The 26355-nt window shown below is 47.5% G+C and overlaps 2 protein-coding genes across 11 annotated transcripts in view; one reads left to right on the top strand and one right to left on the bottom strand.

Moving 5' to 3' along the window:
- Window positions 1–26355, top strand: part of RPL19 (ribosomal protein L19) — a 108465-nt gene that overhangs the window by 71775 nt on the left and 10335 nt on the right. The gene's annotated exons all lie outside the window — the stretch shown is intronic.
- CACNB1 (calcium voltage-gated channel auxiliary subunit beta 1) lies at window positions 514–25269 on the bottom strand. 10 transcript variants are annotated; one of them, XM_069074292.1, is made up of 14 exons: window positions 24965–25268; window positions 21403–21492; window positions 17151–17270; window positions 16815–16937; window positions 16179–16315; window positions 13925–14001; window positions 12321–12340; window positions 11978–12058; window positions 10418–10476; window positions 10097–10206; window positions 9190–9341; window positions 7474–7569; window positions 6523–6708; window positions 1852–4379 (listed from the first exon to the last, which is right to left on the bottom strand). In XM_069074292.1, exons 1-14 carry the CDS (start codon window positions 25046–25048, stop codon window positions 3909–3911), a joined length of 1806 nt encoding a protein of 601 aa, XP_068930393.1. In that variant the 5' UTR covers window positions 25049–25268; the 3' UTR covers window positions 1852–3908. The 10 variants fall into 10 exon arrangements, with proteins under 10 accessions (XP_068930397.1, XP_068930393.1, XP_068930390.1 ...); XM_069074293.1 differs by having other exon boundaries at window positions 1854–4379; window positions 21403–21489; window positions 24965–25267; XM_069074287.1 differs by lacking the exon at window positions 12321–12340 and adding an exon at window positions 13205–13359 and having other exon boundaries at window positions 1858–4379; window positions 24965–25267.

The raw sequence follows: 26355 nt of genomic DNA, 5'->3' as shown, positions 1-26355 counted from the left end.
TCCAATGGCTTTTTCTCAGTCTTCTCCTTGAGCTCTCTGCACTTTTTGACATCAACTCCTGCATGATACTCTTCTCCCTTGGCTTCCATGATGTTCCCTTGTCTGACTGAGCCTGTCAGTCTTCTTTGTGTGATTATGTTCCATTTCCCATTCACTAAACATGTGTCCTCCAAGACTCTGTCTCTTTTCTCCCTCTACACTTTCCTTTTTGGTGATCTCATTTACTCTCATGGGTTCAGTTACTTTTTCTTTATAGGTAACTTACAAATATAGCTTATCTAACCCTAACCTCTCTTCCAAACTCACTAGCTGCTATACTAGTCTAGGTCCCCACCACCTCTTGCCTGGACTATTGAAATATAGTCTTGGGGCAGCTGGGTGGTGCAGTGAATAGAGCACCAACCAACTCAGGAGAACCTGAGTTCAAATCTGACCTCAGACACTTAACACTTACTAACTGTGTGACCTTGGGCAAGTCATTTAACCCCAATTTCCCTACCTTCTGCCCTCCAAAAAAAAAAAAGAGTCTTAATTGGCCTTGTTTCTAGTCTCTCTCCTTTATTGTCAATAAATATTAAGCTCCTACTATGTGACACACATCGTGCTGTCATCCTCCATACAGCTGACAAACCAGTATTACTAAAACACATCTTTGTCATTCTCTAGCTCAAAAATCTTCAGTGGTTCCCATTACCTCTAGGATTAAAATGCAAATTAGTCAGTCTGGCCTTTAAAGCCCTTCAACAAAGTCTGGCTCCCATCTACCTTTCCAGACATTTCATATTACTTTTCTTCATATACTTCTTCCAGTCCAACTGGTCTACTACCCCTCAAATACTCCATCTCCCAATTCTGTGCCTTTTTACATGCTTTCCTACATATTGGGGAAGAGACTCCTGCCTTATCTCTTAGAATCAAGTCCTAACTTCTTTCAAGGCTCAGCTTAGGCACCAGATCCTACATGTAGTCCTTCATGCTGTTAGCGGTCTCATTCATCTGAAATTACTCTATATTTATCTGTACACCTATTGGGTTCCCCCTTTTCCCTTTTCCCACTAGAATGTAAACTCCCTGCTTACAGTAATTGTTTAGTTTTCTTTATATTCTCCACATGCAAAAGAGAAAAGCCCATGTCAGAAGAATGAGTTTCCCACTCAACCCTATAGGGACTAGGGAGTAGAAAGGAGGACGAATGTGTTGGGGTTGGGGAGAAATAAGGGCAAGAGAAAGGGTGGAGAGGATCCTGTGCTAACAAGTGTCAAAAACTTCTGCCTCCTGCACATCCTGTTAGCTGTGGGCAGTTAGGCAGGGACTGACTGGGCACCTGTCATCTCTATTCTGTTGGGTCTCCCATGGGATAGGCATCCCCATGATATCTCCAGACATTATAAAATCTGACCAAACACCCAGTTTTGCTTCCTAGAACCCCTCATAGCCAGATCTGAGCTCTCTTCACCCCAACAATATTTTACAACTACTGGGGCGGGGCGGGCTTGATGATCAAAAAGTAAAGGGTAGAGTTTAGTGGGTTTGTGAGGGATGGCAGTGGTCAAGAATTTGGATACATCCAAAAAGAGGCAGACAACTCTTCAGAGGGAGCAGCCAAGATCCAACTGTGTTTCCAGGAGGGAAAAATAGAGTACCATTTCAGAAACCGTAAAAGCTGTGTCTGGTTCCTTCTGCATATGGCAGTCACCCTGCCCCACTTATCTCTCCCCCCCATTGTTTTTCCTCTCTCTGTGCCCACAGACTTGGGAGAAGAATAGGGAGCTGAGGTAAAGGAAGCCTACTCAGGCCTCGGCAGTTTCTGTGCTTCTTGAATAAGATAAACCTTGGGGAAATGAATTGCACAACAGTATGCAAATGAGGTGACTTTCTCTTTGAGTCAACAGCTCTGGCACTTTTTATTCATAGCTCCCACCCCTCCCCCTGCCAACTATGGTCCCACGCACCCCCTCCCTCTCCCATGCATGTCAGCTCACGAGTATGTCCATGCACGCACCTGCTCCCACATGCATGGTGGTGAAAAAGGACCAGGCTTGGGGAAGGACAGGGGTTGGTGGGGTATTTTTGTTTGTTTGTTTTTAATATATATCTGACAAAGTACTCAACCAAGAGATGGGAGTGAGAGACAGATGCTCAGAAAGAGGGGCAGAGAGAAGGGGGAGAGGCTGGGCAGTGGTGTCTTCCAACGGGTGAGTTGAAGCTATGTCCCCACCTATTCCCCCAAAGTGAGTGAGGGGTTGGGGGTGAAGTTGGCACAGGAGGTGGTAAGACAGGCATGATGGTGCCCATCCCTGAGGCAGGCAGGGCCCAGACCTCATTGGCACAAATGGTTCTCTTCCCCGGAGAGAGCTGAGGGGGTATTACAAACACCAAGTCAGGATGACAACCCTAAGTGGGATGGGAGAGGATGGTGGTCTCAGTGAGGCCTGGAGCCTCTCCTCAGAGAAATGGGGACTTGGAGATGAAGTTAATAACACAAGAGGCAGACACAGAGCAGCAGCGAGCAGGGACTCCAAAGGGAGAAGCTGAGGTCAGTATGGGGTAATGCCCATAGGGTGAGGGCACTGTCCCAATGCTAGCCAAGGCCCTGGCCTCTTTCCTTGCTAAGCCTGGGCCAGGGAAATAGGACTGGTCTCCAGGGCAAGAACAGGGAAAACAGTTTTTTGGTTTCCAGAAGAGACAGGGAACAGCCTACTATATCACAGAGGCATGGAGTTGAGGGTATGGGGAGAGGAGAGAGACTCTTCTTGTTTAGGCTTGGCAAGAGTAAAGTGTACTGGCAATGGGGAAGCAAAGGTAATAGGAGAGGGGACAGAGGCTGAAGCATGGGGGTGGACAGATGGGCCCCAAGAAAGAGAGAGGTTCCCATCTTCCTCCTTCCTCAAGTGTTTGAGGCATTGGGCCCAGACAGCACCCCCCCCCTTTCCCCTGGGGGATCTGTGATCATGAACTTGATGCTGGTTACTCACACCCAGAACACCCCTCCCCACCAATATGAATGGGACAGAGCTACAAGCTCTGTCCTTTACTCCCAACTCCTAACAAAGCTGCCAAGAAACTGGAGATTGAGGAGGGAGCTGGGTCTAGAGCTAAAGAAAGGAGATAGGTCTCATGGAAAAAATGTTCTGTGCATTTCTCAGTCCAGGAGGAACCCTTTTTCTCCACCCTTCCCAGCTCCCCAAGAGTAGGTGGGAGGGGGCGGTGCCAATTCTATTAGAACTTTCACTTATGACGTGGGGCTGAAAGGGTTAATGAACATTGGGGAGAAAACACCCTAAAGTGAAGAAGGTAAACAGCCTAGAGAAGGGCACTTACCTCACTCCCTTAGGTGACCACCTTCCCACCCAAGCAGGCTAATAATCCGAACTTGGGTGCTAAACCCCTTCCCACTCCCCCCACTTCCCAGGAGGTGAAAAGATATCCCACAAGAGTGAGCAAAGGCATCGAAGAAGGGCAGGACTATCCCCCTAGAAGTCAGACACTCACCCCAAGAAGGGTCATTCCCCTCTTAGGAAGTGAGATGTCACCCCATGGAGTAGTTGGAGAATACTCTATACCTATACTCTTCTAAAAAAGAGTGAAGTAAAGGCATCCCAGAGGGGTGAAATGTCCCCCCAGAGGTGAGGTAACCTCCCACAGAAGGGTAAGGTGCTGCCTCCCCTACCCAGTGGGGAGATAACCTCCTCAGGGGGAAGGATCATTCCACCCCGCCCCTCTAGGTGAGATATCCTCCCCCTAGAGGGAAAGCTATTGCTCCTTCCATGAGGTGACTACCTATGTGGGGTGACATAATGCCCCCAGAAGATGAGACACCCCTCTCTTCTCCTAGCTCCCCAGGGTGGTCAGTATTTGTCCTCTTTCCTTACCCTGAAACCTATCTCCTCCCCCACTGCCCTCCAACCTCAGCGGTTATAGATGCCCCTGCCCCAGCCCTCGAGCTCATTCTTGTTCCGGCCAATCACAGTCCCATCCCCTTCTGGACAATACTGGGGTTTGGCAGGGCCCCGGGGTGTGGCCCGATTTCGGTTGTCCGGCAGCTCCTCCTCTTCTTCATCTTCTTCCCATGAACCATGCTGGGCAGGTGGAGAGCTTCCCCCAGCAGGGTCTCCTGGACCGGGGCCCTCAGAGGGATCAGTCTCCATGTCAACACAAGAGTCTCCCAGCTCAATGTAGGCAGAGTTACGGTTGCCTGAGGCATCAGCATCAAAAGTGTCCTGGCGGGACAATGCCCGAAGAGTGCCTACCCGGCCTGGAGGGTGACTGCTGGTGTGGAGGCCCTGGGACTGGTCCAGCTCACCCTGGTACTCATGTAAGCTGGCTCGCTCTCCCACTGCCCGCTCAGACGGTTGGTCCCCAGGCACACGGTAGGCTCCCTGGTTAGCAGTAAGGCAGCACACACCATGCAGAACAGGCAAGAGGTGAGAAAAAAACACAAAAGCAAGGGAAAGTTAGTGGCCACACCAAAACCCCCAGATTGGCAGAGGAGCACCCCATCAAATCTCCCACCAGCAGGGATAGAGAGGTGACTGGGCTGAAGGAGGTAGGTCTTCCTTAAGGGACTCTCCAGGAAAGGCTGGGCACATCTACTTGGCACTGGCTTGATGGCTGGCAGTGGGTTCAGTTAAGGAGGACATTCTATACTCCTTAAGGACAGGATGTCATGGTGAAAATTGGCTAGGCGAAAGCCCAAGATTCTAGACCTTGGGAAGAATGTCTAGGTGCTGTTCCTAGGGATTTTCCCCTTTTGCCAGATGGGAATGGGTGGGGGGATGCCCAACCTGGGTTTCTATCATTGATGAAGTGTTTATAGTTATTCATCAATGTCATGAATATACTATGGGAATCCATGGGCCTGAATAAACAGCCAGTGAGCTAGTGATATCAAGCTTAGTTACCATGAAGAATCACTAATACTCTCTTAGCACTACCCAGCATTAATGTCCCATTTATGTTAATAATCATTAAAAAGGATCTCATTAGAATCACCACTCATTAATGCTTAGTTGGGGTGACTAATTGCTCCATCTTTACAACTACAGTCTAATGAGCTACTTAGTTAGAAATGCTTGTTTCCGAGTAAAGGACCAAAGAATGATCCTGGCTCCTTTGCCCCATACTCCTGGGGCTACAAGTCCCACATCCCCAATAACATCTCCCCTCAATCACAGATCCTCCATGCAATTCAAATCCATTCACATGCCAGGATTAAGGGTTATAAGTTAATACTAAAGCCAACCCCAAGGATATCAAAGCATGAAGTTGGGAAGGTTCTGAGGCTTTTTCCCAATCGGAAAGGATGAAGATCAAGCGCTCAAGTACCCAGAATTCTGTTGACAGAGAGGTGCTGTGCTGGCTCTGAGAGGGGATATGGCCCTAACAAGGGGATCATTTTGAGAGATCCCATAGACTAGGAATAGCTTTCATGTTTTGAGGAACTGAGTATGAATTCTCAGGAAAGCTGGAGGTGAAGGATACAATCCAGGGGAAAAAGGCATAGCATAGTACCAGTTCATGGAAGGGACCCTCTATTGCAAAGGTTCTTTTTTGTGTCATGGACCCCCTTGGGCAGTTTGTTGAAGTCTATGGACCCCTGGTGTTTTTAAATAATTGATGAAAATACTAAATTTCATTTAGAGTTTAGCAGAAATAAAAATGCATTCCCCCATCCCCTTTCCAAGTTCAGAGAAATCTATCCATGGGCCCCTTGGGGGTCTATAGACTATAGACCCCAGGTTAAGAGCTCCTACTCTGTTGAATATCTGAGGATCCTATCATATGGTCTCTCTGGGTCCTAGGGACCCCTTTGTGGAAGATTTTGTTTCTATTTAATGTCTCTCAGAAGTGTTTTTCCAATGAGATTCCTGCTTGAAGGCTTCCTCTATTTGGTAATGGTGCCAGAGAGTAGAATTGGGCATCCAAGTTAAGTCACATTCCATCTCTGGGACTCAATGCCCTCCTCCACAAAGTGTGAGGGACAGTAATATAGTAAAACAAAACAAAAAAAAAAAAACAGTGGGTTTGTGAATTTGAATCTCAGCTCTGTTACTCGTTTCCTTGGGTAAGAAGCAACATCACTGGACCTTGGGCTCCTCATTGGTACAATGGGATGGTTGGATTACATTCTCCCTAAAGTCCTTTCCAACTCTAAACTCTATGGCCCTTTTCTGACTTTGGATGGTTCCATGTTCCACAGTGGCCTAGGTCAGGATTCCACGTTCCAAAGGGGGATACCAAGGACAGGAACATAGCCCAGGAATTAGCTTACTTGGTGGGCCAAAACCAAACAAAGACCACAAAGACAAAAGCAACTGCTTACCATTTTTTACAAAATAAAAGTCTCCCTGCCCCCGTGTCCACTGCTCTCAGATCCCACACTGCTGCTGGAGTAGGTGGGTAGCTGGTAGATGCCCCCTACAGAGCATGCTCTTGAGGTGGGGATGTACCAGGGCTTGGTTGGGAGGCCTCCTGCCCACCCCAGAAGCTGAGATTGCGCTTGAGGGAGGTGAGCACCTGTACCTGGAGGTTGGAGACTGGGGCAGGGCTGGCAGCCAGGGCTGCAGTGGCCATGGTTCGGTTGAGCAGTGGGTTGGGTGGTGTGCTACTAGGTGGGTGGGTAGCTTTCCAATAGGCTTCCAGGTACTCTGCCAGATGCTCACAGGCATCCTCCAACTGGTTCTCATCCAGGATGATGTCAAACATTTCCTGTAGACAAGATAAGAAGTTCACTAGGGTTAGCTGGGAGTAGAATCAATGAGGAAAGAGCTTAATAGGGCTATTTGAAACTCATCACTTTACAAGTGAGGAAACTGAGGCTCCAAAAGATCGAATGACTTTCCTAAGGTCACAGGATAGTAAATAACATAGCAAGAATTAGAGCCTAAACCCGGCTCTAAAGTTACTGGTCTTTCTACCATCCCATGTTGGTGTGACCAAAAACCTGGGCATGGTGGGGAAGGGCTGGTGTAGGGGGATCGTATAGGGTAAGGGAAAAGGACAAAGAAGAAGGGCCATGGTGAGCCCAGAAGGAGAATTCCAAGTGCGCATCTACTGACTATTCTGAGCTAGAAGAAGCATCCTGTGCCCATCAACAAGTTAAGTTATTAAGCATCTGCTAAGGTAATCTCTGGAGATATGATGAAAGGCAAAAACAATCCCTGCCTTCAAGAAACTTACAATCTAACAGGGAAGACAACATGAAGGCAACTACTAGATACAAGATAAATTGGCAATAATCTCAGAGGGAAGGCATGGGTATTAAAAGGAACCAGGAAAGGCTTCTTGCAGAAAGTAGACCCATAGTCAGTCTAATTGGTACTCATCCCCAAAGGATATAAAAATACTTTGTATATTTGGGCTACTGTGACCTCCCAGAGAGACTAATCCTTCCATCTAAACCTCTGCCTCCTATCTACTCTCTCCACAGGTGGGAGGGCAGGAGGAGGGGGAGAGGAGAGAAGTAATACTCACAGGTGGACATTGTGCCAATTTTTCTGATGCTGCTATCTGAACATTGAGGTGTTTAGACTGAGACTTTCCTCGGGACTTAATGAGGCGCTGAAGTACCTGTATTTGGGGATGGAAGGAAAGCAGGGAAAGAGAAACAGGAGGTGAGACAGGCCATAGGGGAGGAAGTTTCTGGGGGTTAGGCACCCTTATTGGAAGGAATGCCAGGTACTTGGGAGGAGGGCCAGAATTAGGATAAGAGGACAAAGGTAGGGGAAGGGAATAAGCATTTATATCACACCTACTAGAAATCACACCAGAAATGATGCTAAGTACTTAAAAACAGTACTTATCAAAGAGAAAGAAGATGCTCATTAAATCTTATGATTGAGAAGGAATGAAAGATATATTTTTTTTAAACACTCACTTCCACTCCCAACCTCTAACCAAAGCTGGATAAAACTCTTAAGAAGCCACAGAATCTTTTGGTCAACTGACCTAGTCACTGACCGATTCTCATCAGGAAGCTTTTGCTTGTGATTAACAAATTCCTCTTACAGTGGCTATAACTCCCTTCCCTGTGGTATTTTCTGAGGCAATAAGAAATGCCACGGTCTTCATCTTCTTGTGATGATGACAAACCTTCAAGGATTTGCAGGATGTAATTAAGCTGCCTTCTCATTTTATCTCTTTTAGGCTGAAGCACCCACCTCCTCTAACATTGACTTACAGGTTTTGCTTTCCACCTCTTCCCCCTTCTCCCTAGGTCAGCCATTTTGAACTCAATTCCATAATTATGAATTGCCTATTGTGCACAAAACATCGTGCTAGGCTCTGGGGGAGATACAAAGATCTGAAAAGACAATATTCCTGTCCTCATGGGGATTACAGTTTAACAGGAGAATATGACACATACGTCTACTATTGTATCAAAATCCCTCTAAGAAGTGAAGGTGAAAATAAAGGAGTAAGGGCAATGTTTGAAGCTCACTCTCATATGGATTGATTAAAAAAAGGTAAAAATACATATACACATTCAATTTGGTATAGAAATATATTTTATCCAGCAAGGAAATAGGATGGGTAGTAGAAAGGGGTAAGAGGTATAAGAGGGAGGGAAGATTGATAGAGGATCTCTACCTTCCTCTTAGAAAGAAAGGAATATTGTTATTTTGCAGGATATCTTGTTTTAAGATAACCATTTGCTAGAAACTTGTCTGTGTTTCTTGATAATTTACAACTTGATCTAATTCTATTATCTTTGAAATGTAAATCTTACAAGCAAAGCTTTGAAATGTAAATTTTTGCCTTCCCTGTTTAGACTGATTGTATCTTCCTTTTTCTGAGATAACCAGAAACTATACAAACCTAAGGAAAATTTTTATTTTGTTATCATTGGCCATTTTTAGAAGCCTTGAGTCTATGCTCTGAGAATATATAACAAAGATATAAAAAAAATCCTCTAAGACAAACATCTATGAGGAAAAGGCAAAGGAGCTGATGGGGGAACTAAACCAACGTTCCTCTTCCTTTTCCTCTTTACTGAAAGCCAAACAAGAAATAAATACTCTGAGGGTGGGAAGGATTTCCCCAGTGTTAGCTGAGTGGGAGACACTGGGATGGAGAAGGGAAGTCCCTAGAATCTCTCATCTGACTGAGCTATCAGTAGGGACTTTCTGCCTGGCAGGGCAGATCTAGGTTGACCTATGGAGAGTGGAGTTGGGATGAGGGGGAACACACCTTGGGAGAGGTAATCTTGATGTAAACGATGATAGGGGCCAATGATGTCTTGGCCAGCTGGGCAGGGTGGTTGATGGTATCAGCATCCAGGGCAACCAGCTGTAGGGTCCGGGCCAGCTCAAAGATCCTCTCAATCTCACTCTGTACCTCAGCTAATAGGTTAAGAAGACCATAAAAGGAAGGTTAAAGGGTATGCACAGGGACTGAGGAGACATAGACCCTGGGGAAGGGAGACATGGGCTTTGATAGGGAACAGTCTACTTTGTAGTAATTTAAAGTTTATAAAACTTTTCCCAAAACAACCTTGTGAGAGGTAATTTCATTATTATTATATCCATTTTATAGATGAAGAAACTAAAGCTCAAAGAAACTAAATGACTTGCCCATAGTACATGAACCTTGACATAAATCCTTAAATTCAGTTCTGACTCCAAGCTCAGGGCTCTTTCTAGTATTCCCCAATGGGGGAAGGGTACACAAAGATCAAAGAAGAAAACATACAGATAATGGAGGCAGGCCAGGGCATGTGGATGTGAAGATGGGAGAGAGGAAGAGGAAAAGAGAGAAATAGAATGCTTAGGGAAAGGGAGCAGAGATTGTGTAGTGAGAAGCACAAAGATGGGGGGAGGGGGAGCAGAAAGATTGAAATCAGATGGAAGTGTCCAGACACTGGATGGGAAAGGCAGCTCTGACACAGATGGAAAGATGAGCTACCGACCCGCCTCAGACAAGGTGGTTTGGGTGGTAAAGCTGGCATCTAGTGTCCTAGAAGCAGGTACTGGAGCGACAGTGGGGGAAACAAAATCCACCCCCAAACCTGACTGTAGGTCCTGTTCCCCTGATGTTCCCACCGAATCTTTCTGGACCCTGCTATCTATGTCAGGCAGACAACCCCCCCTCTCCTCACCCAGACTGGAGCGAGTGTTGGAGCGCTCAACAATGATGTGTTTGCTAGGGTTGTTGAGGACAGAACGTTTGGCAAGAGAGATATCAGCTGTTACCCGAGTGATAGAGATCCTGGGGGCAGAGAAGGAGGAAGTGGTCAGTAGTTTGCCCTCCTTTCTGCTCCTTCCTCCCCTCTCCCAAACTTTAGGTTCTTCCACCAAACTTCTCTTCCCCTGGTTAACCTTCCATTCCTGGACTGGGTTACTCAGCAGTCCTAACCCTCCCCAGAGTCAGCCAAAGACAAGGGTCTTTGAGGATAGGGGAAGGACACCCAGGGTCATACCTGCCATCAAATCGATGCTTCAAGAAATCAAATAAAGCCTTCTGCATCATATCTGTGACCTGGGGAAGGGGAAATGGGAACAAGGGCAACTAAAGGCAGAGAGAGGATTTTAGCTGCTACTCTGGCTGTCTCTCTCCCCCCTGGGTCCCGACAATTCTTAAAAAAGATTGACGCCCATTTGAAAAAATGCTCCAAATCACTAATAATTAGAAAAATTAAAACTAAACCAACTCACATGTTCTGTATCAGACTAGAAAAGATGGTAAAAAAGTAAAATAACAAAAGTGGAGGGGCTGTTGGGAAAATAGACACATTTTAATCCTATTGGTGGAGCTGTGAATCAGTCCAATTATTCTGGAAAGCAATTTGGAGCTATGCCCCCAAACTCACTAAATTGTACATACCCTTTGACCTAGCCATATTATTAACTAGACTTCTAGCCTAAAGGGCTCACATATACAAAAATATTTATAGCAGCTACTTTCATAAGAGCAAAGAACCAGAAACTAAGGAATACCCATCAATTGGGGAATGGTTCAACAAATTATGGCAAAGGAACATAGTAGAATACTATTTTATTCTACTATTACATAGTAAAAGCATAGTAAATACAGAATACTAATGTATTCATAATACATGGTGAAAAGGATGGTGTCAGAGAAGCTTTCTTGTTGTTTAAGACTCCTTGTGAACCCATTTGGTGTTTTCTTTTTTCCTTTTTTTTTCCTTTTTGGAGAGGGGAAGGCAGTGCAACTGGGGTTAAGTGACTTGCCCAAGGTCACATGGCTAGTAAGTGTTAAGTGTCTGGGGCTGGATTTGAACTCAGGTCCTCCTGGTGTTTTCTTGACTGAGATACTGGAGTGGTTTGCCATTTCTTTTTCTAGTTCATTTTATAGGTGAGGAACAGAGGTAAACAGGGCTAAGTGACTTGCCCAGAGTCACACAGCTAGTAAGTGTCTGAGGCCAGATTTGAACTCAGTAAGAGGAGTCTTCCTGACTTCAGGCTTGGCACTGTATCCACTGTGCCACCCAGCTGCCCTCAGAGAAGCTTGGGGAGACATATAAATTGGTTTAAAGTGAACAGTCCAGAAGAACAATTTGTACAATAATAACACTGTTAAGACAAACAACTTTAAAGACTTAAGAGCTCTGATCAATGCAAAGACCAGTGACAATTCTAGAGGACTGAATATGAAGCATGCTACCCCTACCCATCTCTGACAGAGAGGTGATAGACTCAAGATACAGAAGCAGACAAATATTTCTGGACAAGACAAATGCAGAAATTGGTTTTGCTTAACTATGCATATTTGTTAAAAGGTTTGGCTTTTCTTTTTTCAATTAGGGATATAGAAGGAAAAAAAAATAAATGCTTTTTAATTGAATTTTTTAAAAAAGACTAGAAATCCCTGCATCAAAGTGGTGTCAGGTGATAATGGATTCCTCTGTCCAGCCTTTCCTGAGGTCCTATCTGTGAGATTTCATTGGGTAGTCTATCTCTGTATAGGGCTCCAACTTCCAGTGTCCTGGTCTGAAGGTCAAGATAGAAGGGACACTCACCTCATAACCCTTGAGTGACGGTCCCACTAGGATAATGGGCCTCATGGAGGGTACCACATCATAAGGGGGGACATGTTCCGCCTAAGGAAAAGGAAAGGCCCTATGGTGGGGGGCAACATTAGCCCCTTCTCCACCATCCTTGGGGCCCCCTTCAGTGATCCTTCCCTTTCCCACTCCCATCCCTTGGTCCTAGGGCCCATATGTGGCAAAGGAAAGAGAAGGGAGGCAGGAGTGTCCATCCACTGGAATGGGTTGGGATGGAGCAGGTGGGTATTAGGAGCCCCACCCTCCTTGCTTTGTCCCAGTGGGGGTAGGAGGAGGCACAGAAACCCATCTTACTTACCGATTTCTGCTTCTGTTTGGCTGGGTCCAGTGATTGCCAGCATGGGTTGGGGAAAGGAAGGGGAAAAGGGGGGGTACCCAGGCACAGGGGGCAAAGGACAAGGAACCAGGGGAAACAGGAGGGTTGTAGAGAGCAGGGTGGATGAGAAGAAATAACAAGGCATGCGTGTTAGTGACAAGCAGCTGAGGGAGAAGGGCAGGGACCCCACATGAAGGCAAGGCCCTGCCTGCCACTGGCCCCCGACTGAGACCCAGGGAATGGTGGAAGGATTCAATGTCCCCTACCACCAACTCCACACCTTTTTCCCCAACCTGGGGCTGTGAGATAAAGATGAGAAGGAAGGAAATGTTCCTATCTTTTTGGGGTCCTACTGGTTAGCGATCAGGCAAGGTCAACCAGTATTCTCTGAAATGGGTCCCTAGGAAAATCTGGGATGTTTTATCTTCTCATGGGGGGTAGGAATGGAATTGGAAAGTCTCATTGCCGCACAAAGGTTGGGGAGAGGGGAGAGAACCATAGACTGTCATCATCATGGTCCCATCATCTTAAGGGTTTAAAAGTGTTTCAAAGCATTCCATGTACAGAAATAGAGGACCATGTGATCATTAGAATAATTCCTTCTTGGACATGGCAGGTATAGATGAGGATCTGAATTTGCTGCATCCCTCTTTAGAGGCTCCCTTCTCACACACCCCTTACTCCTTACCTCATAACTCTCAAAGGACCAGGTTGGCACAGAGTCTGGGCAGGGGCCCATAGGAATCAAATATGTCTCTTCCTTCCCTCCCCCCAACCCTAGACCTCTATTTCTTATTCTCTCCCACTCTCTGCTAATCTCCACCAAAGGACACAGGGATGAACACAGAGAATGATAGAATGATCACCTTCTTAAAGAAGGGGATTCGCTTGCCATGGGGAGACGGGGTGGTGATACTGCTAACACTAGGCTTAGGAGAGCCAGTATGGTCGCAGAGCTCAGCTTCCTCCTCCTCTAATTCTAAGGGATCTAACTCAAAAGCTAAGTTAGTCATATCATTACCTGGGTCAGAGAAGGAGAAAGTGAGAGGGGAAGACAGAGACAGAGAGACAAAAAGAGAATACAGGAGAAAGAAACACGGTCTCACACACACACACACACACACACAAAGATAGACACAGAAGGTCATGGGTAGAACAGAATAGAAAACAGGGATGGGGAAAGGGAAAAAAAAGAGAAAGAAGAGGTGAATGAAAGGTGCTAAAGAGAAGGAACACGGAGTGGGGTGAGGGTGAGAGAAATGGAGCCACTAAAGAAATGGGAGGAGAGACATGGAGGGGTAGGGGTGGGTGGCAGGCATGGAGCTGGTGCTAATGTGCCCAGCCTATTGAATCTCTTACCCTTTAATGGAAAGGGGAGAACCTTAAGGGGATGATGTGGACATTAGGGGCAGGGCCAAGGAGTAGAGGGTACTGTTTGGTTATTCCATTGTCTAGGTGCCAAAGGTTGGAGCAGGTATGAGAAAAGGGAACTATTGTTATGGAGCTCCAGACTAAGATTCATTTCTCCAGGAAAGCTCCCTCCCTGTCACTCCCTGGTCTCCTGAGGAAGGGGAAGGCACTCTTACCACTGGCTGGTGGAGTGGGTCTTCGGGTGCCAGTCACAACATCTCCCAGACTGGAGCTGGAGTTGTCTCCTGATTTGCTGCAAGGGAAGAAAGATGAAGGGAATGAACTCATGAGCAAAGAATTCAGGGAACCATCTGTTAATAATAAATAATACAGGGATGAGGAACAGAATTATGATCTCACTCATACAGGAAACTCTAATGATACATAATGGTGACTTCTGTGCAATTCATGGTCTTAGGGTTGCCCCATACACTGAGGTTAAATAATTTGAGCCTAGAGTCACACAAACAGCATGTAGCAGTGGAAGGATCTGAACCTAGGTCTTCCTGACTTGAAGTGTCAGCTCTCCATGCACTACACCATGATTCTTCATTTAAATGACAATAAGAGGATATTGAATAGAAAGAAATAATAGCAGGCTATCAACTTGTCCCAGGATTATTTCTATCTGAAACCACTGAGAAGATTAGACAGCATGATAACGATAATAGATGAGATTCTAGGATGAGAAGAATGGGAATAATAATTATTATTATGACAAGAATGAGAAGAAAAGAAGAAAAGAAGGAGGAGGAGGAGAAGAAGAGTTGATTTTGGGGTAGTCTGGACTTAGATTTTCATACATGTAGCGTGGTCTATGAACTCTCACAGGTTTTTGGTCAAAACTATAATAATATTTAGATGTCAGGTGCCTATTAAAATAGTCTTCCCTTTTTTTTTTTTTTAAGCAATTGGGGTTAAGTAACTTGTTCAAGGTTACACAGCCAGTTTGTGTGTGTTTGTGTGTGTGTGTGTGAGAGTGAATTATCTGAGGCCAGAACCAATCCCAGGTCTCCCAACTCTGGGGCCAGCGCTCTTACTCACTGCGCCACCTGGCCGCCCCTAGTCTTCGCTTTTCTAACTACATATTGGTGTAGGTCTGGATTTTCTTCCTATACTTTAACAAAAACAATCTATCTCAACAGACTGAATTCAGAAGTAGATAAGAGAATCTAGTTGTCTCCTATTAAATTAAACACTAAAGAGATTTGAAAAATACATAAAACTGTTACTCTTCTCACCAAATTTTTTGTTTTAGAAAAGATAGTTACTTTTCATAAAAATATGTTTATTTATGTTAATGTATGATGGGTTTATTATTAATGAATTAATAAATACATATTTTAAATGTATCACTTTTAATTTATAAAATGGAATATATTGGTAGATAAAAACCACATAAACAGAAGCTCTTTGTAGTCTTCAATAATTTTTAAGAATGTAAAGGGGGGGGGCAGCCAGGTAGCACAGCGAGTAAGAGCACCAGCCCCAGTGTCAGGATGACCATGACCTGGGGATCGAATCTGGACTCAGACACTTAGCACCCATCCAGAAACACTTGGCTGTGTAACCCTGAGCAAGTTACTTAACCCCAATTGCTTAGGGGAGGCCAGGTGGCTCAGCGAGTAAGAGCACTGGCCCCAGTGTCGGGATGACCTGGGGATCGAATCCGGGCTCAGATACTTAGCACCACACCCAGAAATAACTTGCCATGTAACCTTGAGCAAGTTACTTAACCCCAATTGCTTTAAAAAAAAAAAAAAGAGTGTAAGGGGGGTCCTTACCAAATAATTTGATTACCACTGGTGAAGGAAACTCAGTTTGAAAACTACCTCCCCTCATATGGATCAGAAATTTATCTGTAGCTTATAGATTTGGAGGATTGCCTGGGGCACTGAGAGGTGAAGTGATTTGTTGCATGGCTCTCAAGGTCAGTCCTCTAACCAGTAAGTCACTTTGCCCCTCAATAGCTGATGTATGGCACTTTAGAGGTTACAAACTGATTTACAGACATTATCTCATTTGACCTTTCTAACAATCCTGTTAGGTAAACCCTACCATTTTACAGATGAGGAAACTGAGACTTGGGAAACAGGTTGTGATTTGTCCATGGACACCCAGGAACTAAGTATCAGAGGGGACCTTAGACCAGCCAGGTCTGGCATTCTAGCCACATGACACCATGCTGTTCCCTCCTTGCAGTGTGCCCTCTGCCCTCCCAGACTTCAAGCAGCACTGTGAGCCAAATCCTGCTCCATATTTTGACCTATCTGTCTAGTGGTTAGTTTCAGACTCTTCATGCAGTCCCCCAAACATACTGACCAGAGTACTGGGATAAACCTTAGAATGAACAATCACTGGGATATTACACTTTCACAGGATGCACAACCACAGATGGACACACCCACTCTCCCCACCCTGGAAAGGTACCTGGAGCTAAGACGATTCTGACGCATTTTCTGCTCCTGTACCATCCGTAGGCTGTCCAGTTTGACAGGGCTGGGGATAAAGCCTACCTCACAGCCCTCCTTCACCAGTCGTCCTATCCACCAGTCATTATTATACTTCTGCCCATGCAAGAAGAGAGAGGAGGTGAGGCTGAAGCAGGTATTGGGAGGAGAGACTGACCCACATTGGGACTCCACAACAGTCCTCCCCCATGACAGGGAAAGTCCCTGCCTGTCACTCCTCCTCTCCTTTAGCTCATAAGAAATTCCTCCAACTCCCAGGACCCTTCTAGCTTCAGTAACTCTGACCCACCTTAGCTTCAGAGGAATTGCCCCTTAAAATGCATCCTCTGGTTGACCTCCAATTTTGAAGACCTCTCAAGAACCAATCCCTTCCCTAAGTCCTACTTGATTGTCAGTCTGAGCACTTGCAGATTTGCTGCCCAGGGCTCCTGCTTCTCTTTTTGCACAAATTCCCTCCCTCTCCCCACCCTCCCAACCCTACACTTGAATGTTTGTCATTCTGGAGAACCCAACCATCCACATGCGCCCACCCAGTCCTGGGGTCATTTTGCCCCTCCCTCATCTGTATGTGTACCCCACTTTCTCTAGCCCTTACCTCCTTGATGTGCAAGAAATCCTTGGGTTCAAAGGTGATGGCCATGCCCTGGACAGGCGCCTCATCCCCTCGTGATGGGTTGTAGCCCACATTTGTCCTCACTGCAAATGCCACTGGCTTGGTCTGTGCAAGAGTGAAGGAAGTATAACAGGCAAAGAGTGAACCTCTTCTTTCCCTGTCCAGAGCACACCATTATGTCAACCACTCTTTGGAGGGAAGGTTGGAAGTAGAGGAGGATTACATGGGAATTGAGAATCAGTCAAGGAGAAGGCTAAACCTTTGGTGGGGCTAGGAGCATAACAACCAAGCCAACATATCTCCCATCCCTGAGCATACCTTAGCTTTCTCAAGCTGTGCCAGTGCCTGGCGCTCTGCCTCCTTCCTCAGGGCTTCCCTGTCCTCCTCCAGGGATACATCTGAATCTGAGGGACGACTGGTATAGGACTCTGCTGAGCCCTGGAAGTGAAGGGGAAGGACATCAGGATAATCTTTCCTCCTCCCCCAACTCCATAGGCCCACCTCCACCCCAGTATTGGAGCTGCATTGAAAGTGGGCAAGGGGACCAAGGACAACCCAAACTGGAGATTTTCAAGAATGAGTCAGTTCCATGTAATACAACATAGGTTGGGAGGATACTAGGAGACAAACAGGAGCTGGGTGCATATGGGGAGACAGTTGAGATGGGGGGGTACAGCATTCTGAGGACTACTAGAACACTGAGATGGGAGTGAGGGAGGCCAAGAAGAAGGATGCTGAAGAGACCTTGGACAGGAATTGGGAGACATGGAAAAAAGTGGTCAAGGTTATGGTTGAATACCCAAGAGCAAAAAGACAAAAGCAGAAGAGCCATCAGACACGTTTAAGGAGATCCTGGGGAAGAGTGGTCAGTGTTAGAGCTGACTACACAAGAGGAGGCCAGAGGCTGGGGGGACATGAGGGCAGAAAGGAGTCACTAGAGCAGCAGCTGTGGAGACACTGGGGAGAAGGAATAAGGACTGGGATAGAGGATGGGGAGAAATGGTGGTGGGGTCAGGGTCACTGAGGGAAAGGGATGGCACTCGCCTGGACAAGATTAAGGTAAGGAACAGCTGTTCTGGGGGCCAACGGAGGGGAAAGGAACTTGATAGGGACACAAGCTCAGGGGAGCAATGCCAAAATGCGTGTCACTGCAGCCTCCTAGCCCTCGCCGTTTCTCTGCATCCCCCCTCCAGTTGAGTCTGACTAATTCATATCCCCCATATGATCCCTGCCAGCCAACTGCAGCTTGCCCAGCTCTGGAATTCTGGAATTGGGCTCACGGCACAGCTAGAAGTAGGTGCCCCAGCCTGGCATGGGGAACCTGGTTGCAATAGATGCCAAAAAGCAAAGCTGTACTGTTTCCTGTTTCTTTGAGGGTAAGAATCAGAACTCTTCCTTGTTCCCCCCCCCCCCCACCCCCGCTCCAAACTGCCCTCCAGCCTACTGAAGTCATCTCTCTGATTGGCATTGTCAGGTACCATCTCAGAGCCCTGAGTGCCTTCTCTGAAGACACTCATGTCTTCCATCAGGGCCCCGATCCCCTTATTCAGCACTGTAAAGTCACAAGGGCTTCCCAGAGAGTGTCCATTGAAGAAATAAACCTGGAACAGATGTTAGTGGCAGCCTCCCACCTATGGGAGGACTCCTTGCTTAGACTTGGGGCCTGAGATGGAAAAAAACCCAATCCATTGAACACTTTTAAATATGTAAGGATGAAGGCACAAGAACATTCAAGCTAAGGTGTATCTTCCCTAGAAGCTGTGCCCAAATGGGTATGATGGTGTATGCTCAGCACAGATCAGCATATTTTTCTGTATGTACCCATGATTATTTAACTTTGCATATATGTGACCAAATGAACGCTTCTATGTGTATATGTATGAGGACAACTGTGTATTATGAAAGAAAATGAGAGAGACTGAGACAGAGAAAGAGAGAAGGGAAGAGGGAGAGAAAGGGAAAGAGACAGACAGAAAGAGACAGAGGAAGAGGGGGGAGAGATAGAGACATAGAGAGAGAGAGAGAGAAAGAGGGGGAGAGAGAGACAGAGACAGAGAGAGAGAAAGAGAGAGAGAGAGAGAAAGAGGGGGAGAGAGAGACAGAGACAGAGAGAGAGAAAGAAAGAGAGAGAGAGAGAGAGAGAGAGAGAGAGAGAGAGAGAGAGAGCACACACTCTGTGGATGCTTGCAGGCTGCCTGTGCCTCTGACAGTGTGCCTGCCTGATTGTGTTACTGCTTGTGGGTGTGTAAGTGAGGGGAGCTGGGAGGGTTGGTTTTGTGTCTGTCTGTGAGGGGGTGTTTGAACAAGGGTGGGGTATGTTAGTATGAAGGTGGTCAGAGATGGAATAAACCTTTTCTCAATCTGTCTCAAAAAGCAGGAAGAGGTTCTACCTGCCCAAGATGGCCCTTTGGCTCTTTCTGGAGAGAAATAGTTCTGAGAAGTGGGGGCAGGGGGAATGGGAGGGGAGAGTGGGAGTGAGGGGATGAGGAGGAAAGAGCCAACCAAGCTGGTCCTAAAGAAGTCCAGGAAGTAAATTGACTTAAGTGATGGGCAGAATGGATCCAGGTAGTGAAGGGATTTAAGAGGTTAAGCATGAAAGGAGAAGAGAGTGAGAAGAAGAAAAAGACCCCCTCTCCTCACATCCAGTCAATATACAATATACAACTTAATCAATCAACCCTCCCCACACAGACAGCAAATGTGGAGGGAACTGGGTTAAGGGGGAAGACTAAGTATAGAAGAGTGAGGAGGGGAAAGGCTAGACAGGAAGACAGGAGAGAGGTAATTCCAGATATCCACCTTCACCCTTCCCCTTCCTGAACACCTCCCCTCCAGACTGGGCCTACTCAGAATGGGAGAAAGAGACACAAAAAGTGAACCAGAGATGAGGAGAGACCAGAGACACAGGAAGATACATTTAGAAATGGACAGATGGGAGGAAAGAAAATGGGAAGACCAGGGGAAAGGGAGAGAACTCAAAGCAGACAGGTCATCCAAACCAACCCCTCATCTCCCTCTAAGCCCCTCTGAGGGGCTGCATGCACCCATACCCCAGTGCTCACCACCACGGCCTGTCTGGTCCGGCCGGGTGTCTCCATGGTGGTGCCCTCTCTGCCCATCCCCAAGGGGTGGGCAGGGGTTGCCCAAGCTGACCGCTCCCCCCAGGGGGCTCAGGTTACAGGCAGAGTTGCTACATTTGCAAACTGCTGGGGTATATTTAGCCCAGAGACACAGCAGGAACTGGGCACCCTCTCCTACCATGAGTAGGGTCAGGGAATGGGGAGGAGCTGGAACTGGGAATACAGTATGTGTATGTGTGTGTAGGGACAATCCTGAGTCCCCTGGTTTAGCAAATTGTGTAAAACCTAAGATTTCTTTTTCTACCAAAAGGTATAGCACTGAGCCCAGCTTCATCTTATATCCCAGAACTGGCCTACCTTTGCAGTAGTAAAACAGTCTAATAAAAGGACTTCCCCATTGCTGAAGGGATAGAAAACCCTGAAATGAAGGTTTACTTCCCAACCTGTTATCTCTGGTTGGTTCTGGGTCCATAATAGAACAACTTGTTATAAAGGTAGGAAACTGCCTTGAACTGGAATGAACCTGACTGGGCTCAATCCTCTCCTGGACTCAAGAGGGAGTGACCTCTAGAAGTATATCCTGTCCCTTCTCATCTGTTCCTACCAGCCATTCACCCCCTCTCCATTCTCCAGCAGTGCCCCGCCCTCCATCCCCCACCCCCAGCATCAGGAACTCTGCCATTGGAGCACCATCTATTCTGGGTACCAGGTCCTTGTCAAGATGCATGGTTGCCATGACAACTGCATCGCCTTTCTTACTGCTTCTCACTGGGGCCTGGGTTTGGTTGGTTGGGGGTGGAACAAAGTGGGCTGTGAGGAAGAGGAGCAGAGTAAAAAGGAGACTCACAAACTAGCTTTCCCAATGTTGCTCATCACACCATAGCCAAGATTTCTGGTTTAAAGCCCCCTGCTTCCAATTTCACTGTCTCTCTTCCCTCTCAGCATTGCCTCCCCCCCTGCCACATCCCCAAATCTATCTTTCCTCAAAGAAGCTGTAAAGACAGATTTCCTCTAGCTATTTTCAGACCAGAGTTTTCCAGGGTGTCCTGGGGAGAGAGCCACCTACCACTGGTCCCAGGGAGACCTAATGACCTTACCCCCTATTCCTGCCCTCAGTCTAAAGAGACTACCAGTGAGATAGAAAATAGGAGGAAAATAAGCCTGTTTTGTCTGAAGGAAGGCAAGATGCCCCTGAATCTAGGTAACCAAGGTGTCCAGGGATAGGTGTCAGTGGAACTGACTACAGGATGGGGGTTATCAACCAGTGCCATAAATGTGACCCCAGGAGTCTAGGCACTATCTAGTATACATTGATCAAAGACAGAAAAAGTGTTGGGATGGAGGCAAGCTCCCAGACTAGTAACAAATAGCATCTTTAGAAGCAGAGGACTAGGGTAGGCAGCCCCACTTCCTGATTCCAAGCCAAAGTTCTCCTCCAGGACCCTCAGACCACTACCCTCCATTCCCATCCCCTGACCTTTCCTACTTACCTGGCGGACGAAGCTGTTAGATGTGGTGTCAGAGGACGTGCTGCCATCCGAGCGTTTAAATCGCCCCTTCCTTTTGCTGTACTTGCCCTGCTAGTGGGGGGTAATGAGGGCTGAGTCAGGGGGGGGGGTCACCCATTCCCCAGACCTCACCAAGATTTATAACTACTAATTCCCTTTCTTCCTATTAGCTTTTTCCTCTACTCCCTATCCCATATCCTCTTTCCCAGCTCAGCTGCTATGGCCTGAGAGGGTTCCCCTTCTTCCCAAAGGCATGGATCAGGCCATGGCCATTTGCTGGGGTATGGGGGGATGCTAATGAAACATAACACATTCATGCTTGGGAGATCAGGAGGAAGAAGCAGAGGAGCCGCCCCAACTCCCCAGAGCTGGAGCTAGTGTCTAGTTAGCTGAAAAAAGGCTAATTGAGATGCTGTGCAGACTCCAGCAGCCTTTGGGAAGATGGGAACTCTGGCCTGTGGTTATGGGGGAGTGGAGAGAGATGGAGGAGAGTAATCTCCCCCACAACTCCCCCCGCAATGGGGATGCTCTGTGTTAGTGTCCCCAGAGAAAGGAGAAATGGAAAACCCAGTGTGCAGACTCACCACCAGGCTCTTGGGAAAATTCTTTTTTGGATTTTCAACTCCTCATCAGAACAGTGTCCCCTTCTCCCAGTTCTTCCTGGGAGGCAGGGGTTGGGGAGAGGAGGCTCAGATAGAAGATTTTGGGAAAGAGGGAACCAGATATAAAGTAATCCTTAGAGATGCAACTGGGGACTTGAGGGGAAAGGGGTACAGGAGGACTAGGGGATCTGAATTGGGAAGAAGGCAGGTAATGAGGGGATACAGGAAATTCCAACTACTACTGAAAAACAATATCCCCTCCATACCCCACATGAGAAGAACTAAGGGGCCACTGAGAAAGTAAACAAGCCAACTGGGATTCCACCTCCACTGGAGCCTATTTCCCCTCCCATCCTCATTTGCCAGGCTCTCTAGCCACTGGCAATGACAAGTCCTCAGTACAATCCCCCACATCCCCAACACATATCCTGGACTCCAGAAGGAAAACATTCCTCACCCTACACCTCATACCACTTCTAATACCATCTTTCCAAATAATTTTTCATTCTACTTTTCATGTTGCCCAGTGTGTCATCATTTCTCCTGTCATGCAAAATGTCCCCTCTCCCCTTGGTTCTCTATCCAGATCTGGACCAGTTGGGAAACACATCCCTGTAACATATCCCATCGGCTCTACTGTGGAGGGGCACACGATGGCTCAGCTAGGGCTAAGACTCTTCTCACAGTCACACACTTAGTGTGGGAGACATGATGACTTTGGGTAGGGAGAGGGTTTCTCTCTCCCCCTTCCCAAACTAGGACTCATCTAAAACCCTCTTCCTGACTTACCTTCAAGAAAACCACACAAATGCCTCCCTTGTTTTGCAGTGGGTAAGACAGCAATGCTCTGGCCCTATGCTCCCCCAAAGAGTAGACAATACTATCCCATCTACAGCTGAACAAGTCATAAAGTCATACAAACTTACCTGGGAGGAAGACCTATATTTGAATCCCACCTCAGATACTAACTCAATGTATGACCCTGAACAAGTCACTTAACCTCTCTGGGCCTCAGTTTCTTCATATGAAGTCAAGCCCATTGAGGGGGTGACCCTCTAAGGTCCCTTGAGATTTAACTCTATGATTCTGTAACAACCCTAACCTTTGCACTTAAAGGGGGAGGGGAATAAAGTGTCAAGACAGCAAGTCCCAAGAAGGGGTAGGGATATTTAGGGGAAAGTGAACATCTAGACACTCCCTAAAGAAGTTCTGGGACTCATAGTACTTTTCTACCCCCAACAACTTACCACCACCACTCCTAAGACACCTCTCTCGAGGGATAAGCCTAGAGAGGATGGAGGTGGAAAGGATCATACTCAAGAGTTTCAGAGCCAGAAGGAACTTTAAAGAGTATCTAATCCACCCTTGTCATGTTACAGATGAGGAGACTGAGGCCCAGAGAGGAAAACTGACTTGTCCAAGGTCACACATTAAGTTAATAGGAGGGAGCCCTCACCTCCTCCCTGACTTGTCCCCCACCCCCACCACAGGCAAAGGAAGTAGGGAGTGGCATGGAGGAAAGACAGGGGACAGCTGAGGAGAAGGCCAAAGTCAGCTGCCTCCTGGCTCCAAGGGGCCTGGGGTGGGAGGTGGGGGATATTTTTAGGTCTCACACCCATTGAGCCACATTCCCACAAAGTGCTTCCGGGAGGCCAACAGCAAAGGAGAGGTTAACGTTATCTCCCCACCCACCCCCTTCAGTTTTAGAGGACTGGGGAGCTAGGGGAAAGGATGGGAAGAGGCAAATATCACTGGGTTCAGGATTGAAATAGGGAAATTTCTAGTCCTGGTAGCTGCTCAGCTTGGTACGGCCCCCTTGTGCCCCACTGTCCAGATTGTGGGTTTCCATCACAGCAGGGAATGCCTCACTTTTGGGGGGCAACTTACCATATAACACATGCGTGTGTGCATGGTATGAGCATGTTAGAAGTACCCCGCTCAGGTGGTATTCTTCCTCCTATCCCCCATAATGGGTTGGCATTTGCCCAACTTTCCAAACTTTGGGGTGCCTTCTATGGCTCTAGGAAATCATAAGTCTGTATTGGGGTAGTCTGTGTTCAGGGGCAGGGTGGGGAGTGGAAGGTGAGGTGAGGTGGGGTGGGGTGGAGAGACCCTTGTCTAAGGTTAGTAATGGGAAGACCAGAGTAATCCCTAGGCAGGAGCAGAAATGGCCTAGTAGTGCTGATTCCTGCCCCATTGCCCAGGTTTGGGGCCTCCATCACCCTAAGAACTTGGCTTTTGGTCACAACTTATTCACTAGTCTGCCCCTACCCTGCCTTAAACCATACTAGAAAACCAGCTGACACCATCCTCAGCCTTTAAACCAATGCCTCAACCATTTCTTCTGCTGTCTTCAGAGCATCCTATTCATCCCCCTGCCTGGTTCCCCCAGATGCTCCCAGAAAGCTACCTCCCTCCACACCAACTGCCTCTCCAGCCTCCCTTCTTATTCCTTCCCCAACCCCCACCCCAAGTCAATCCCTTAGATGTATAAACCAGCCCTTGGGGTCCCTATAGCAAGGACCCCCTCGAGCGCGCGCGCGCGCCCCCCCCCCCCCCCCACACACACACAACACACCCACACACACACAGAGCCTGTACTCAGAATGGTCAGGGCAGCGGGAGGAACGACGGTGAACAGCAGGGGCCCCTTGATACCAACCCCCAGTCATTTCCCCACCTCTGCATCTATCTGCTTCAGTGCCAATCATCCATCAATCATTAACCCATCAGGTATGGGGGAGGCAGCGAACATCACCCCCCCTTTAGCTCCTTAGGGTTTAACTCCTTCTTCCCTGACATCCTCTCTGGCGTTGGCCTGAGCTCCCGAGGTCTTTCAAAGAAGAGGTCCCTTTGGACCTCTTCTGGCTCTCTATTTGCCTTCTTCCCCCACCAGCCTCCCCACTCTCTGCCAGCCAGCCATCCCCCACTCGATATCTCACCTGTAAACTGGGATCGAAGACCTCCATTGGGATATCCTGGGTGGGTGGATAAGAGGCCCGAGACATACTGGTCTTTTGTACCATGGAGAGGCCCCCCAACCCGGCCCCAGCCCCAGCTTCAGCCTAGCCCAGCCCAGCCCAGCCCAAAACGGCTCACTCCCAGCTCATGGGAAAATCCAGTGGAGAGAAGAGACACCAAGGCTCCAGATGCCCCTTTCCCTCCCTCCCTTCCAACGCCTCCTACTTCTCCTCCGCCCCGGGAGCCTCAGCATCTCCCCCGCCCCGACCCAGCTTGCTCCTCCTTCCTGGCCCCTCCCTTTGACTCCCCCCTCCGTCCCCCCACCCCCAGCTCCTTTCCTAGACAATGAGCAGGCAGCCTGAGGCTGACACGCCCCTCTTGGCACTAGTGGGGCTGAGCTATAGATGAGGTCCTTTTGCCAATCTTCCTCCCCAGCCCCCATCGTGGCTAGGGGGGGGATGGGGAGGGGGCGGGTGGAAAGGACATGGAGGCTGAGTCTAGAGGTAGCCTCTGCATATGTGTGTGTGCCTCCTCCTTTGGGGTCAGGGTAAGCAGAGGCTCATATTTGAGGATTATTAAGGGGAAATTTCAGATTCACTTTATGCCCTGCAGCTCTACCTCCTACCCAGCTACCCTCATCGCGATTCTTGGTGCTTTCTCCTGGACCCAGGACTCTTAAAGCCCCCAACTTTCTCATCCAGTCCTTCCTGAGTGCTGAAAGGCACAATCCTAAATCTCTCAAGAACACCAGATTTATAATCCAAAGATCTGAGTTCTAATCTTGGCTCTGCTCCTATCTGACAAGTCAATTCTCCTCTTTGGGCCCCAGTTTCCACAAATATAAAATGATGAAGTTAGTGAGCCTACCCTAACTGATTGCTGAATCTGGAGGTGAAAGGTTTTGTTGGGAGAGTTCTCTTTGGAAGGATCTGAGGGTTAGGAAAGGACTGGAAGCGGGGTTAATAGAAGCAGGGGCTGTAGTCTAGGGATGGCTGTCTCAAGGGCACCAGCAAGAGATTCCTGAGATCCAGGCATCTTTCCTGCTTACTCAGCCAGTTTTCCATTCTATTGGGGACTCAACTGAGAAAGCAAAAAAGGACCAAGGGGAGGGCAGAGCAAGGTTCTCTTCAAGACTGAGTAGAGGGCAAGAGAGGAGGGAAAAAAGTTGGAAGAGGGTGGCAAGGAGAAAGGAAGACTCATTAATTTTAAGAGAACATCTAACCTTTCTGTGCCTCAGTTTCCTCTTCTGAAAATGAGGGTTAGACTACATACTTCCTAAGGTCTCTTCCAGCTCTGAATCTTATGATCTGATGGTCTTTGAATCAATTCTCCATTATCTAAAATTTTTATTACACAGTGATTGGATTATCCA

Source organism: Petaurus breviceps, unplaced genomic scaffold (genome assembly GCF_028583685.1).
Source record: "Petaurus breviceps papuanus isolate PSGF00001 unplaced genomic scaffold, PetGlider_PUasm1.0 90887, whole genome shotgun sequence".
In the NCBI taxonomy this organism is placed as follows: Eukaryota; Metazoa; Chordata; class Mammalia; order Diprotodontia; family Petauridae; genus Petaurus; species Petaurus breviceps.
This window is presented reverse-complemented; position numbering and strand designations above follow the sequence as displayed.